General features: G+C 42.7%; 1 protein-coding gene across 1 annotated transcript in view; it reads left to right on the top strand.

Annotated features, from left to right (window-relative positions):
• Nucleotides 1-3,316: 3,316 nt before the first annotated feature.
• The window catches only part of LOC137433108 (melanopsin-like), a 77,663-nt gene continuing 65,022 nt past the window's right edge, over nucleotides 3,317-15,957 (top strand). Inside the window, exons 1-5 of the mRNA XM_068125564.2 lie at nucleotides 3,317-3,454; nucleotides 3,621-3,799; nucleotides 7,295-7,428; nucleotides 7,605-7,811; nucleotides 11,252-11,423. Coding sequence (XP_067981665.2) covers nucleotides 3,317-3,454; nucleotides 3,621-3,799; nucleotides 7,295-7,428; nucleotides 7,605-7,811; nucleotides 11,252-11,423 — 830 coding nt within the window. The remainder of the gene's footprint in view (nucleotides 3,455-3,620; nucleotides 3,800-7,294; nucleotides 7,429-7,604; nucleotides 7,812-11,251; nucleotides 11,424-15,957) is intronic.

Below are 15,957 nucleotides of genomic sequence, written 5' to 3'. Positions count from 1 at the left end.
ATAATTATTTTGACTCGTCTCAGTTATGTAACACATTGATTTGCCCTTGCCCCAATCATGGTTTCTAATATTTGTCTGTTACAGAAACGTGAATCATCTGCTCATCAGCTTGAAGATTTAATTTCAGAGACCAGACAATCCTTTCAACGCCAATCGACCAAGGCAGGAGACCAATTTCAAACTCTGCATAGTATGTCAAAAGCCGGACCGTGATGGACTTGTAACAGAGCCAGAATCTGAATCATATTCAAGGTTTTTGAGTTTTGTTCACAAACGTGGGCAGTATGGAGATGGAGAATTCCCTGAGATTAGCCGCAGACTGGAAAATGTTACAGAAACAGACTTGGAAGCCAACAAACCACAATGGCACCGCAAATGTTACGGTAAGACCTGTCACTCTGGTCACCTTGAACTCGCTTGAAAGCGTTATGAGAAGGCATGTCAACAGCAAGAAAGTCTGCAACTTCAGAAAAAAACATTATTACTAACTGGAGATGTTTTAATTACTAACAATTAACATTTTCTGGAGATGGGATGTACTAGCCATTATATGTATAACCGGGATATATTTTTAATAGGATATGCTAATTATGCATATTTTTGTCTCTCATTTGCATATTGCCAAAAAACCGAAAGGTCAAATGATGAAACAAATGTCATAATCAATGTTCCTTGTGAAATTTGCCACATTTTGGTACCAAGGTCGACATACTTTGGATGAAGTATGGTCATTGTAATGACGTTGAACTTTGACCTTGACTCAAGGTCACTAATGGTCAACAGAAAAAAAATGGTGACATCATTTTTCCAACTAGTAGGACCCAGTAGAATACATTTATAGTGGTTGCCCAAAATTAACATGAACTGCACACAAACTTGAAATTGAGTACATAGCCCCCCCCCCCCCTAAGTCTGCCACATTGGCAAAATTGAGAGATTACAAAAGAAATGTTATTATTTTTTTCAGACCGCCATTTGACCTTGATCTTTAACTCGGTGGGGTATGGTGTAAATAAAGCATAGATGCGGCTTACTTTAGACCATCTAGTGAGGGAAATTTAGTTAGGATTGGACAAACCATAGTCGAGTTTTGTTGAAAAATGTTAAAATGTCTATGAATGGGTCATGACCTCAGAATTAGGTCAAGATCAAAAATATTTATGTCAACCATGCATAGTTTCTATTCCCATTATTGACACAACATTTCATTCTGAAAGTCCCAGCGGGCTCCGAGATGCAGTTCGGAAATTTGGAGTGTTGAGAGTGCAGGAAGAAAAGAAAGACACGTTTTCTGAATGGTGGTTTTGTACTCCTGGGGTATCGAATACACTCTGTGGTGCCATTAAATATTTGGGGGTGCCAATTGTAAAAAGAAATCCTGTATCAGTAATAAGCCTTGCCCAATGCTATTAGGGAGAGGCTTAACCAGAACGACACTCGGGAGAGCACACACCTTCGCCAGGGTTAGTTTACATTTTGTATCCCACTGATAGGCTGGATCTGGATTCGGACATGAACCAAAATCGAATTGGCTTGTTCTCGTCACCAAACCAAGTCATCTACCAAGTTTTGTTATAAACCGTCCACAACTTTTTGAAATATCATGATCTTTCAATGGTGAAGAATATCATTTTAAAAAATTATCGGATCCGGATCCCAGATCTTTACTAAAATTTAATCAATTCTTCCTTATCACACACCCAAACGGTCCACCAATTTTCATCCGAATCTGTCTGCAGCTTTTTGAGATATCGCGCACACAGACAGACAGACAGACGTACAAACGGACAGGTGTGAAGCATAACCTCCGTCCACCTACGGTCTTTTTGGTAAAAATAATAATAATAATAATTTCTCGCATTTGGAGATCCCGTTCAATGATCGCACCTTCTGTACAGGTCCATGACCGAACCCCATATTGATTGACATGTTACACATCATCGCAGAGCTTTCCATTAATGTATCGGGGTGGATCCGGGGAAACGGGGAGAGGCTGGTCAGTGTTGAGAGGTTCGGATGAACGATCCCCACTCTTCGCTCCTCCCTTACAGCGTCAGCCCCGCCCCCTTATTACCTCCACTACCAAAGGTGGATGGAGGTTATGTTTGCACCCCTGTTTGTTCGTTTATGAACAAAATATCTCAAACGGTTGTGGACGAAATTTGGCAGAGATGTAACGAATGTGACAAGGACGAAATGATTAGATTTTGGTGAAGATCCGGATTCGGATCCGGCGACTAGAATCTTTTAAGGAATTCTACACCATTGGGATATCGGGCCAAAAACGATACAGAGCAGGATATCTCAAAAAGTTGTGGACGGATTTGGACGAAACTTGGTGGACCGGTTGGGTGTCTGACAAGGAGGAATCGATTCGATTTTGGTGAAGATCTGAATATGGATTCGGATATGAGAATTATTTAATTTTTATAAGTGATTCTTCACCGTTGAGTGGTATTGCCAACCAGGTGGAGGTATGCTCTCTGCTGAGTGCTGTCTAGATTAGCCAGCATTTCAAAATATGTCAAATTATCCCCCAATCTTGTTGACATTTATGACAGACTAGCCGAAAGCACCCGGCGTTGCCCGGGTTATTTTTGAATGAATTTACTACTATAATTCAGCTTTTACCCGCGGCCGTATAAGATTGACTACTATAATTTAGCTCAGCTTTTAATTGTGAAATGGGCCTAGCCCGGCCAAAGTGGGCCTCGACCGGCCTCGCCACCTAGCCTATAACCTTCCCGGGGCCCGTCCCGACATTTTTTGTATTAGAGGTTTCCTCCTATCTTTCACCGTTCAGGAGATTAGCTTGCGCAGACAAACAAACAAACAAACAAAAACTTTCTTTTATATATATAGATAGAAGATAAAGATAAATAATATTATTACTTTTTTCAATGAAATGGTCTGAAATTCTATTGAAGAGTAACAAGTCAAGTTTATCAACTTTTCCGCCCAGTTAATTGTCCGTATACAAAGGTAAAATATTTTGTAGTATTTAAGGGGATGTCTCAAAGGCTTTGAGGGTGAGAGTTCGTGTGGAGGCGTGCTGTCCAGTTGTCCTCTCCCCGACAAGCACCATTAAAATACCCGATCCGCCCCTGCGACCGCACCACGTATCACCATGGACGTCGAGGGACACACCGCTTGCCTCGCGGCAGGTATATATTAAAACGTTCCGGTGGCAAGTCCGTCCGAGCCACAGGTGTCCAAATCGATCGAGATACACCCGGGGTCGGTTACCTTCCTTGGCTGGAGCGCTGCACGCCAAGGACTCTGGGTTTTCCCATCTCACCCGATCGGTACCTGCAGGATGACCACCCCAGGTGTGGGGCTCATCGTGCCCTGCAGGTCCCCCAACGTCACCTGCAGCGTTTTCACAGATTCGCAGATTTCTGGAGAGCTTTTTGAGAACGCTACAGAAAGAAATGCAGCTTTCTCCACTTTTTCGGTAAGTGTTTATTCACAATCGATTCAAGTTGCGCTGTAGAAACCTGTTGGTGGAAAGGAAAGTGATGTTTTGATCAAGGGTAATGCGGCCACACCAGTGATGGGTGCACACCATGGTTCAATTGGTTCATCCACCATGACTGTGCTGACGACTATCGAGCAAGCAGCTGTTGCTCGTGAATCCGCCATTTGATGCCGACGTGTGTTTTCTTCCCAAGGCTCCGATGGACAAGTTCCCTATGCTTGACGTCCCGTCCCAAGTCCACTACATCATTGGTGCTGTGGTTCTCATCATCGGAATAATCGGCTGCATCGGAAACGCCGTCGTGATGTTTGCGTTTTGTCGGTAAATTTGCATCGAAAATGAACTTGACCGTATTGTGCTCGTTGCCATATTCGTAGTGCGTTGGTCATGGGGTTATGGCTATAATGACCAAAAGTATTGGGACAGCTCAGTTCATAACTAAACATTTAAAATGAACCCTCCCAAATTGTGTCTGCATCGTTTTTGCCTCAACATTGCAAAGCGTGAACCCGACTTACTTTGACATTTTCAAAATTGCACTCCTATTTTTGATGCACTACTATGGGAATGACCCTTGCATCTATAGCAGAACAAAGCATCTTGCCGTACTGCTCCGTCTGTTCGAAATTGGGTCGAGGACAATCTTAAATGAATAGTCCCAATTGGGACAGATGCTCGTCTCCCAATGGAGGCTGGTCGTAGTCAGGCTGCATTCGGTCATATGGAGAGTATTAGGGGTCTTAAACAATGTTAGGGGTCTTCGGCATCTTAAAGGGGCTTAAATGATCGAAAGAAGGGGGTGAGCTATATGGTTCTAAAAGCGGTTTAGGGGTCTTATGGTTCTAAAGCGTCTTGAGTGTCCTCAAAGATCTGATGGGTTTCAGGGCTTTAAAGGGCTTGAATAATCTTAGGGATCTCAAAGGGTCTTCGGAGTCCTAAAATTGTCTTAGTCTAAAGGTCCAAAGGCGCCTGTAGGATTTTAAGGACTATAAAGGGGACCAAATTGTTGAAAGGGTCTTAAACGGACTAAAACAGCAAAAGGATGAAAGGACTGTCCCGTCACCCCTCCCTCCCATCCCCTCCTCCTCTGGCCCCCACTCCCTCTTTCCCCCCCAACCCCAATCCTTCCCCATTAACTCCCCCCACCCCCCTCTCCACCTCGCCCTCCCACACACACACACACACACCAACTCTTTGTCCTCTCCTCCTTTCTTCCCCTTTTTCAAAGAGAAAGGGCATTAATGACTTTAAGAGGTTACAATTTAATGAAGAGGTTAAATTTAATAATGATTAAGATCAAATTGAATTAAGAGGATGAAGAGGTTAAAATGAAATAATGAGGAAACTTCGATGAGAGAATCTCGAGATATGTGATGAACATCCAAACATAGATTATAATTTTGATTAATTATTTAATTATCTCACTACCTGGATGGAAAATTTAAAAAGGGACCCATTAGGTTTTGCGCATCTACTTGATGAACCATCGTGCCGAGTTTCAAAACGATCAGATGAGTCACCTTGGAGCAGTAGGGAAAAACGGAAAAAATGGTAATGGGGTCATGGACTGATGATGGCTGGCAGGCCTGCAGCTACATTGGTTGGGAGTTTAGGGGTGTGGAACTGTTCCCCCATCGGTATAGTTTCGCCCCTCTAGAATCTGACCGACCAAAATAACAAAGGTTGGCATGCTCTGCTTTTTATCATCGGAGCCCACCTATCGGCAACACATCAAATCTGGTATGAGGGGGTATAATATTAATTGACCTGCGCTACTCTCCCGCATGTTATCGTCTCCCCTCTTGAACTGTATTTGCCTCGCCCCGCACCTCCCTGATGCCCCGGCTGGCTACAAGCCTGATTGATGGGCCGAGGGACATTATTATGGCTTTCACCACTCATCTCGACTACATCATAGTTTCGCTAACCAGAATCAAGAGTAATCGGAGATCGCAGACCCTTGCCAGGATTTGTTTTGTGTGGTGTTTGTGTGCTGGTGTGTAAACGATGCATTGACTACACAGCTTTATGTTGATACAGCGAACAGACCTCCAATCCTTTGTATATATTCATTTTATAGATGCATGTAGTGTATTTTACTGCTGTAGACGTATTTTTATATTATCTATGTAATTAATAGACGTACTCACATGCCAACAGTACGTAATTAGTAGATGTACTAATGGTCCAAAGCTACGGCATCCATAGACATACCGTAATCACATTTCATTAGCATGTAATTAATAGGCATACTCATATTTTGTGCAGACAATCAAACAAGAAATATGTTGTACATAGCACGATATTTGCAAAATCCCTAAAATAAGCTGTTGGACTATAATGACCTCAAAAATCATTGGTGGTTGAATTCAGTGACCTGGTATGCAAATCGTCTTTAAATTTCAAGTCAATCAGATGAAAATTGAGGATTTTAGAAATTTGGCCTATGTTGACCATTTGGCCTATGTTGACCTCAAAAATACTTGGTGGTTGAATTCAGTGACGAGATATGCAAGTCCTCTTAAAATTTCAAGTAAACCAGATGAAAATTGAGGATTTTAGAAATTTGGCCTATGTTGACCTTTTGGCCGATGTTGACCTTTTGGCCTATGTTGACCTTTTGGCCTATGTTGCCCTCAAAATACTTGGTGGTTGAAATCAGTGAACTGGTATCCAAATCCTCTTCAAATTTCAAGTCAATCAGATATAAATTGAGGATTTTAGAAATGTGGCCTATGTTGATTTTTTAGCCTATGTTGACCTAAAAAAAATATTTGGTGGTTGATTTCAGTGACGAGATATGCAAATCCTCTTCAAATTTCAAGTTAATTGGATAAAAATTGAGGATTTTAGAAAATTGACAAAGTTGGTGACCTTTGGCCCATGTTGACCTATTGACCTTTTGACCCCCAAAACAATAGGCTTCTTGCTTATGACCAACTTTACCATTTCGTGAAGTTTCGTGGAGATCAGTTGAAAATTGTGACCTGCGCAGGCGACTGACGTACAAACAAAGAGACGGATAAACAGACAGACAAACAGACAGACAGAGACAGACAGACAGATGAAAAATCACTCATAGAGCGACACTTGGCAAAACAGAACAAAGTAGAATGGCACTCAGTAGAGCATCCTTTTGACCTCAAAAATAATTGGTGGATGAATTATGTGACCTGATATGAAAATCGCCTTCAAAGTTTAATTTAATCTTATGAAAATTGACAATTTTATAAATTCGGCCTGTGTTGACCTTTTGGCCTATGTTGACCTGAAAATACTTGGTGGTTGAATTCAGTGAACTGGTATGCAAATCCTCTTAAAATTTCAAGTAAATCAGATGTAAATTGAGGATTTTAGAAATTTGGCCGATGTTGACCTTTTGGCCGATGTTGTCCTCAAAATACTTGGTGGTTGAATTCAGTGACCTGATATGCAAATCCTCTTCAAATTTCAAGTCAATCAGATGTAAATTGAGGTTAGCCTATTGTGACCTTTTGGCCTATGTTGACCTCAAAGTACTTGGTGGTTGAATTCAGTGACCTGATATGCAAATCCTCTTCAAATTTCAAGTCAATCAGATGTAAATTGAGGTTAGCCTATTGTGACCTTTTGGCCTATGTTGACCTCAAAGTACTTGGTGGTTGAATTCAGTGACCTGATATGCAAATCCTATTCAGATTTCAATTTAAACATCATCGAAAATGTATAAATTCACGGGCGAAACGTCTTCATTTCCCCCTGGAGCCTGGAGGGAGTCAGTCATGGGTTGAGGTCCTATTATCCGAGCAGAGCTGTTTTCAATGTCTGTTCGTTTAGGAGCAAAGAGCTGCGCACTCCGGCCAACATGCTCATCGTTAACCTGGCTTTCAGTGACTTCATGATGTCCATTACCCAAGCACCACCGTTCTTCGTCACCAGTCTGCACAAGCGCTGGATCTTCGGCGATAAAGGTGCGTGACCGCAATACCGGTACCGACGCCATTTTTATACAATTCGCTTTCCCATCTTCTCCGATCGTTGACTTTACATGTGGAGGAGAGATTATCATCGGGTTTGTCTCACGTATATTTTTTGTATACGGATGTCGAGGCTCGTGGAGGATGTATGGCTGTACGTGCCCTCCCAGGTTGTGAGGTGTACGGCTTCTGCGGGGCTGTTTTTGGGATATCCTCCATGATTACACTCACCGCCGTGAGCATTGACCGATACCATGTTATCACCCATCCTTTGGCCTCCATCGGAAGAGCTCTGACCAAGCGGAAAGCATCGGCCGCCGTGCTCTTTGTATGGATGTTCTCCATTGGATGGAGCTTGCCACCTTTCTTCGGATGGAGTAGGTGCTACATTTTTTTTTGTTTTTAAGATCAACGTCTGCAATAGGTTTATAACTTGAGTAGAGATAAAGGGATATAATTCAAACTTGGTACAGATATGTATAACGAGCTTGGATCGGATCGCTATGCGTCCATACTGAGGAACGGGCTTGTTTTACCTGAGGATAATGACTGTACCTGAGTTGCTGTGTTGTTATGATTTACAGCAATCATAATTCAAACAATTATTTTGCACAAATGTATTTATAGTGTTTGTGATATTACATTTTCATAAGCAATTTAGGTTGAGAAAAATTTTTAAAATTAAAAAAAGAATCCCTCAGTACACACATACGGGAGGGGTAGGTGCAGAATGGAAGTTTGGGATGCTTACACCTCACCACCACGTAATTAAAAACACCTCACCACCACGTAATTAAAAACACCTCACCACCACGAAATTAAAAACACCTCACCACCACAAAATTAAAAACACCTCACCACCACAAAATTAAAAACCTCACTACCATGAAATAAAAAACAACTCACCACCATGAAATTAAAAACCTCACTACCACGAAATAAAAACCAACTCAGCACCATGAAATTAAAAACACCTCACCACCACAAAATTAAAAGCACCTCACCACCACAAAATTAAAAACACCTCACGACCACAAAATTAAAAACACCTCACCACCATGAAATTAAAAACAACTCACCACCACAAAATTAAAAACACCTCACACCCACGTAATTCAAAACGCCTCACAGCCACGTAATTCAAAACGCCTCACAGCCACGGAACCAAAAGTTTGAGGGAGTAGTTCAGTGACAACACAGTCACTGCCGAGATATGTAGATATATACAGACTTGGCATTTAATATGGAATATTTTTTTTTTCTTGACTTGGGTTTACTTTCTTAACTCAGTATATCAATCTGGTGAGTTTATTTTACACTTTGGTGATTTATTTGTTAAAAGAACCATGTCACTGATTGTCTGTCGCAGCAAGAAGTCAACAACAGGATTATATCACAGGTGGCGTGGCAAAATGTACGGACAGGTGCATTTGATGATTGGCTTCACAGTCGGGTATACAAGGGTTGTTGCGTTCTGTATTAGTGGAAAACAACTGCTGCACATTTCCAAAAGTTATTGCCGCTTCCTCTGGAGATGGTCCGTCAACTCGACAATGCTGTTTGTCATGGAGTGGTGGCTTTACGAAATTGCGGCATGAAACAGCGTGCTATTGCTCGGCAGTATGGCATCACTCAAGGTCAGGTGTCAAAGATCCTGAAACGAAATGCTCAGAGGGGTGTCCCTACTCCAATACCGAGGCCAGGACGTCCCCGCAGAACCACAAGGAGGGATGATCGCCAGCTGCACCGGTTAGTCCGCAATGGCCGTACCAAGTCAGCTAATCGGCTTAGGGCTGAGTGGCAGCAACTGACAAATGTGCCTGTATCCAGAAGGCTAGTCAACCAACGACTGATTCAAGCAGGCTATCGTGCCAGGCATCCCCTGAGAAAGCCACGCCTGACCAGACAACACCGCCAGCGCCGATTGCAGTGGGCCAGAGAGCACTGTCAATGGCAGCCAGGACACTGGAATCACGTGATCTTCAGTGACGAGTCTAGATTTCTGGTCTATCGTCAAGATGGCCACGTCCGAGCGTGCAGACAAGTGCATGAAGCCTCCAACAAAGATTGTATAGTGCCAAGAGTCCAAGCTGGAGGTGGTGGGGTGACCGTTTGGGCTGCTTTTCATGCAGGGGGGAAAACTGACCTGGTTGTTCTGAATGGAAACCTGAACCAGTTCAAGTACAGGGCCATTCTGGAAGAAACATTGCTTCCATTTGCTCGTGCAGCCTTTCGAGGAAACTTTGTCTTCCAAGATGACAATGCACGGCCTCATCGTGCTCGCATGATCCAACACTTTCTTGCTGACCGTGGTGTAGAGCATATGGAGTGGCCTGCCATGTCCCCGGATATGAATCCGATAGAGAACTTGTGGGCAGAATTAACGCGTCAAATCGACCACTTGGACCAGCAGCCGACCTCTGTGCATGAATTGCAGCAGGCTATTGTCACTGCATGGCAAGCGATTCCTGTCCAAACCTTGGCAAATCTCTTGAACAGCATGCCTCAACGTGAACGTGCTCTCCTGAATGCTCGTGGGGGTTACACGAAGTACTGAACTGTAATTTTACTGTCCGTAATCCCAGTCGTAATTTAACTTTTGTTTTTGTTAAAATAAATTTTGGCTAATGTGCAAAATAAAGAGATACTTCTGGAAAACGCACAGAAGTTTAACACAGTACTGTCCGTGAATTGAGTTCGATATCAGTTTACATCACTTTCAAGGATCAATTTATTTGTTTCGAAATGTCAAATGTGGTTTTTGTTTCTTTTAAAGGTCACATTAACAAAATCTAGAATAATTTCAACATAATTCCAATGAACTTTTGGTTCTAAGTCATCTTGAAAAGTAAGTTCACCCCCACAAAAAAAATATTCCATATTAAATGCCAAGTCTGTATATATATATATATATATATATATATATATATATGTATATATATATATATATATATATATATATATATATATATATATATATATATTTATATATATATACTAGCTTGGCCCGGCTCGCTGCGCTCGCCGCACCAAGCGTCGATACTGAGGAACGGGCTTATTTGAAGTTGAAAAAAAAAATTCCCCAAAAAATTCCCAAAAAAATAATATATATATTGGAAAAATTTTCAAAAAAAATACCCTGAGGACATACCGATGGGAGAGATATGTGCATTCCAGAAGTTTGGTACGATTTCACAAAAGTTTGAGAAAGTAGTTCAGTGACAACACAGGACAGGACAGGCGCTGCACAAATATATATATATATATATATATATATATATATATATACATGATGTAAAGATTAACTGATTCGATTTTGGGGTCCTGAGGTCAAAGGTCAAAGGCTAAAGGTCAGAGGTCATGCCATGTAAAAATGTGATAACTTGTGAACAGCTCAAGGGATTTAAATTAAAACTTGGTACAGGTATGTATAATGATGTAAGCATGAACTGATTAAACTTTGGGGTCAACAGGTCAAAGGTGAGAGGTCAATGTCAGGTAAAAATGTGATAACTTGAGAACAGCTGAATGGATTTAAATCAAACTTGGTACAAGTATTATAATGATGTAATAATGTAGGATGAGGAATATCGGTCGACGTTGTGACATCAAAGAGTGTTGTTCTAGTTTTTTTCTCAATGTTCCCTCACTCAACAATATTGCACTACTCAGTCAAAGCCAGACGATCGAGGCTTCAATATTTTGTGTGCATGGTGATGGACCAGAAAAAGGAGTGCATGATCCCAGTGGACCGACCACTTTTTGTTATCTTGTCCTATTTTGGTGTGACACTTTGCTGCTTTTTCCTTACATGCAGGCAGCTACGTTCCCGAAGGATTAATGACCTCCTGCACATGGGATTATATGACTTTCACACCTTTGGTGCGCACCTACACCATGCTGCTTTTCTGCTTCGTTTTCTTCATTCCACTTTTGATCATTATTGTTTGCTATGTGCGCATCTTCATCGCCATCAAAAGGACAAACAGGTAAGATCAACCAAATAGTTTGCTTTTAAATCCTCTGTTGATGGGATGGCATTGCTCAAAGGACAAATCATGACTTGTAGAAATGGTCTTCTCATCTCATGTGACCTAAATCTTCTTCATTCGTATCCAGCACAATGCTGCTGGATGGCACCATCGTCGGAGGGTGTGGCTCTGCCGCTGATGCAATGCTCTCTGTTGATTGGGGCAGGAATTTGGAATGTAGCCATGGCACTGGCCATAGCTCACTTACTCTTCGCAAAGGTCACCGTGGGTTCTTTAACGTCCCCTGACAAATGCTACCAGATGGGACACCTGTTTAAGGTCCATCCAAAGGGCGGCACACACATTGATGAATCAGTGAATCACCCTGCTGTGAAACACTGGGATGATAGTTTATAGCTGTGTCCGGAATCCCCAGGCTAGACAGATTATATAGGCGAATATGTGTACGTCTAGGTCATCCTGTCAGCCCTTGTCGTCATCATCGTTGTTGTCGTTGTTTTATGGCCGTTTCCATGCTTGCATGTGTAAGCCATGATTAACTTAATAGCTGCTTATTGACATATTTGAGGCATGTTTTTTTGTGGTCGGATGCCCTTCCTGACGTCACCACAGAATCAGCTGTGGACCTAGCCTTTGTCTAAATGAAAACACACTCTGCAAGGCAGCAGGGGGATTTGCAATCAGAGTTTCATTCTCCTAGGTAGACTGCCTACCAAGGCTAAAGAGCTTCACCGACCTACCCTGGTTGAATTGGTGAGTGTCACAGCAGGTCCTCACAACAGAGGACCATGCACACTCCACCTCTAGGGTACCAACCTACTCCGAGATCCTCCAGACATTTAGTCAGTGTCCTCAAGAGTACTGTTACCATGATGCACCACTAGGAGGTAGTCTGAAAGTCTTGGCAAGGGTACAGGCTATGTACCGGAAGGAAGGGCTTACACACTCGGCCTTCTTTTCGCTCGCAGAGCTATCCAGCGGCCGTAGCTAAAAGCAATGAGTGATAAACCACATCGCACCCAACTACAGCATTAGACGCGTACAACTGCTCTGTGAACATATGTATAAACTCTTAAGCTTACTTGAACCTTACATCTAAACGTCAATCCTAATCCTCGTGTATATTTGACACGAATGACATTTATTTGCATTCATGTGTTTTACATGATGCTTTCAAATAAATCAACTGGATGGAGATTTATTCCTTTCCAAAGGAGTCAATTTGCCACAAAGGCTTGTAAACCTTTAAGGCTGACTGATACTGCAGGCAAAATTTGGTGGTTCTATCTTTAAATTCAGCCATATATACAGTCGTGGCCAAAAATATTGGCACCCACACACTTTTTTCAAATAATGCACCATTTCTTCCAGAAAATTGTTGAAATTAAAAAATCTTTTGGTATCCACATATGTATTTATTTGCTTTGCAGTGGAACAAAACAAAAAAAGTAAAATTAGAACAATGCGACTGTGTCGCCAATATGCCTCCGCATAGTCCCACAATGGGTAGATGCCATCACTCTGCATATGTAGAGGTAGGGGATCACGTTTGTGAAGTGTCGTGTTGATCGGATAAGGTTCGTTTTTCTATCCAAGGTGGCTGACACACCATGTGACCTATGACATCATCACTTTCAAACTATATGCAACAGTGCTGTTAGATGATATTTGTAAAATTTCGCATCGATAGGGTGAGCAGTTTCAGAGATATAATTATTTTATATTTTCCTTCAATCCAATATGGCTACCAAACCATGTGACGTATGATGTCATCAATTTAATATTTCAATACAAATAGGTCATAGAACATGCGCATGCAATTTCAGATTTTTAGGATAAGAAATTCGATTAAAACATTTTTGCCTGGTATACCACTTCACCTATGATGTCATCATTATCATGCTTTTGTTCCCCATTGGGAGTATTTAACAATGTGTCAAGTTTCAAATTTTTCCATTCAGCGGTTTCAGAGAAATACATATTTATTTATTAGCTTTTAATCCAAGATGGCTGCCATACCACGTGACCTATGATGTCACAATTATCTTAAAACATTCTGCATGGGTGTCACTCCTACCCTGAAAGTTTTGTCTCCATCGGATATATGGTTGCTGAGAAAAACGAGGTTTAGCCCGTGTGGATGGACGGACATCCCGAAAACATAATGCCTCCGCCAACATAAAAAAATTACTAAATCTTAGCTTATTCCATAGATAAATCCTAAAATGGCCCGGACAATATTATTGGCACCTTTTAGAAGTTGTTAGAAATAATTAGATTTCAAGCAGGTGATTCTCCTTTACTTTGGAATTGAACTCACCTACGGTGAGTTGCAGGTGCCTGCAATAAAAATAAATAGCACCGCAAAGCGGGCGTAACCCCTCAGCCCATGCATGGTGGAAACCAATTTCAAGATGGCTGCCGTGGCGGCCATATTGAAAATCGCAGCGTGCCCATTTTCGAAAGGAACCTTCCTCAACTCAACCCCAACACACACTGCAAATATTGATTTAATCGGACAAGCCGTTCTGCTCGAAATTGAAAGAAACCAATTTCAAGACGGCTGCCGTGGCGGCCATATTGAAAATCGCAGCATGCTCATTTTCGAAAGGCGCCTTCCTCTACTCAACCGCAACTGCTCGTTGCTCGCAACCGCAACCGCAAAAGCACTGCTCGAAATTGACGGAAACCAATTTCAAGATGGCTGCCGTGGCGGCCATATTGAATATCGCAGTGCACCCATTTTCGAAAGGAACCTTTCTCTACTCAACCGCAACACACACAGCCAAAATGGATTTAATCGGACAAGCCGTTCTCCTTGAAATTGATGGAAACCAAAAGTTGACGGACGCCCGGACGCCCGGACTTTGCCTGTGACGACAATACCCCTGAGCCAAATTTGGGCTGACGGGTGAAAATTATTCATTCAACCAGTTTGATCAGAGAGATGGAGTCATTCTGCGGTTTTGTGTCACTGTATGTACCACACAATGATCATGGAGAAAAGAGAGAAAACCAGAGAATTGTCTGAGGAGGTCTCTGACTCTCTTGAAAATCCTCTCTATCTCTTTGCTGACGACTCTACTCTCTGTCGCTCCATTCCTCATCCCTCAGATCGGCAGTCTGCAGCCTCCTCACTCTCTGCAGACCTGGACAAAATCACAGACTGGGCAAACAAGTGGAACATGTCTTTCAATCCTGACAAATCTCACACTCTTACGATGTCTCTCCGAAAAGACCGACTGGACAACCCTCCCATCCACTTTCTGAATAATCCTCTCCAAGAAGTTCTGTCACTCAAGCTTTTGGGTCTCACTATCGGCCATGATCTTTCCTGGGAAAACCACATTTCAAATCTGGCCTCCAAAGCCAGTCGCCGACTGGGCATCCTCCGTCGTGCGAAGTCCTTCCTTGGTACACCTGAGCTCCTCACCACTTACAAGGCTTTCTTCTGCAGCTCTATGGAATACTGCTCTCCCCTCTGGTCTGGTGCTCCTGCCTCACACCTAGCTCGTCTTCACGCTGTTGAAACCAAAGCGTTCAGAATCATTGGAATCTCCCGCGATGAAGCTAACTACAAGGGCCTTTCACTCACTCACCGCAGGCAGGTTGGTGGTCTTTCCGTCTTCTACCGACTCCTCTCTGGCCTTGCCTCCCCAAGCTCTCTCTGGGCTCTGTCCCCCAAATATTCCTACAGGTCGCGCAAGATCTGCCTGCAACCCTCTTATGGTTAAACTGCCAAAATCAAGACTTTCTGCTCACCTTCACTCCTTCATTCCTCTTTTCTCCCACCTCTGGAACAAACTCCCTCACTCTCTTCAAATACCACTCCACCCTCCAGGTCTGTAAAACAGCTGTTCACCACCATCTCTTATCTTCCCCCATCCAAAACCTTGATCTTTTCTACCCCCGCTAATTTCACCCAAAATCCCACACTTTTTTTTTTTCGATATACCAACTTCTATCCTGGAAGTCCTTGGTCCCCTTGTGTTTTATACCTCTCCCCCCCCCCCCCCCCCCCCTTCCCACGCCTCCTCCCCCCAAGCCCTCTTCCTCCCACACTTCTCCCTGCTCTCAAATGTTGTGTTTGTGTGCTTCCCCTTCTCTCTCCATCTTGTCTTCCGCTCCCTCTTTTTATATATTTTGTTTGTCCGGTTGATTTGTTTGTGAAATAAATGTTAGCTCTTTCACGAGCCTCGATTCAATATAAAAAAAAAAAAAAAAAAAGGTCAGAGACAAGACTGTAGCCAAACATGGACAATCTCGAGACGACAAGTCCATCTCCAGAGACCTTGATGTTCCCGTGTCTACTGTATGCAATGTTATCAGGAAGTTTAAGGCCCATGGCACTGCAGCCAACCTCCATGGGCGTGGCCGCAAGTGAAAACTTGATCGAAGATTGCAGCGAAGGATTGTTTGAATGGTGAGAAACACCTCGATCAACTGCCAAACAGATTCAAGCTGACCTTCAGACACAAGGTATGACAGTTTCAACTCACACTATCTGTCGCCAACTGAATGAAAGGGGGTT

Source organism: Myxine glutinosa, chromosome 8 (genome assembly GCF_964187855.1).
Source record: "Myxine glutinosa chromosome 8, kmMyxGlut1.1, whole genome shotgun sequence".
Classification (NCBI taxonomy): Eukaryota; Metazoa; Chordata; class Myxini; order Myxiniformes; family Myxinidae; genus Myxine; species Myxine glutinosa.
This window is presented reverse-complemented; position numbering and strand designations above follow the sequence as displayed.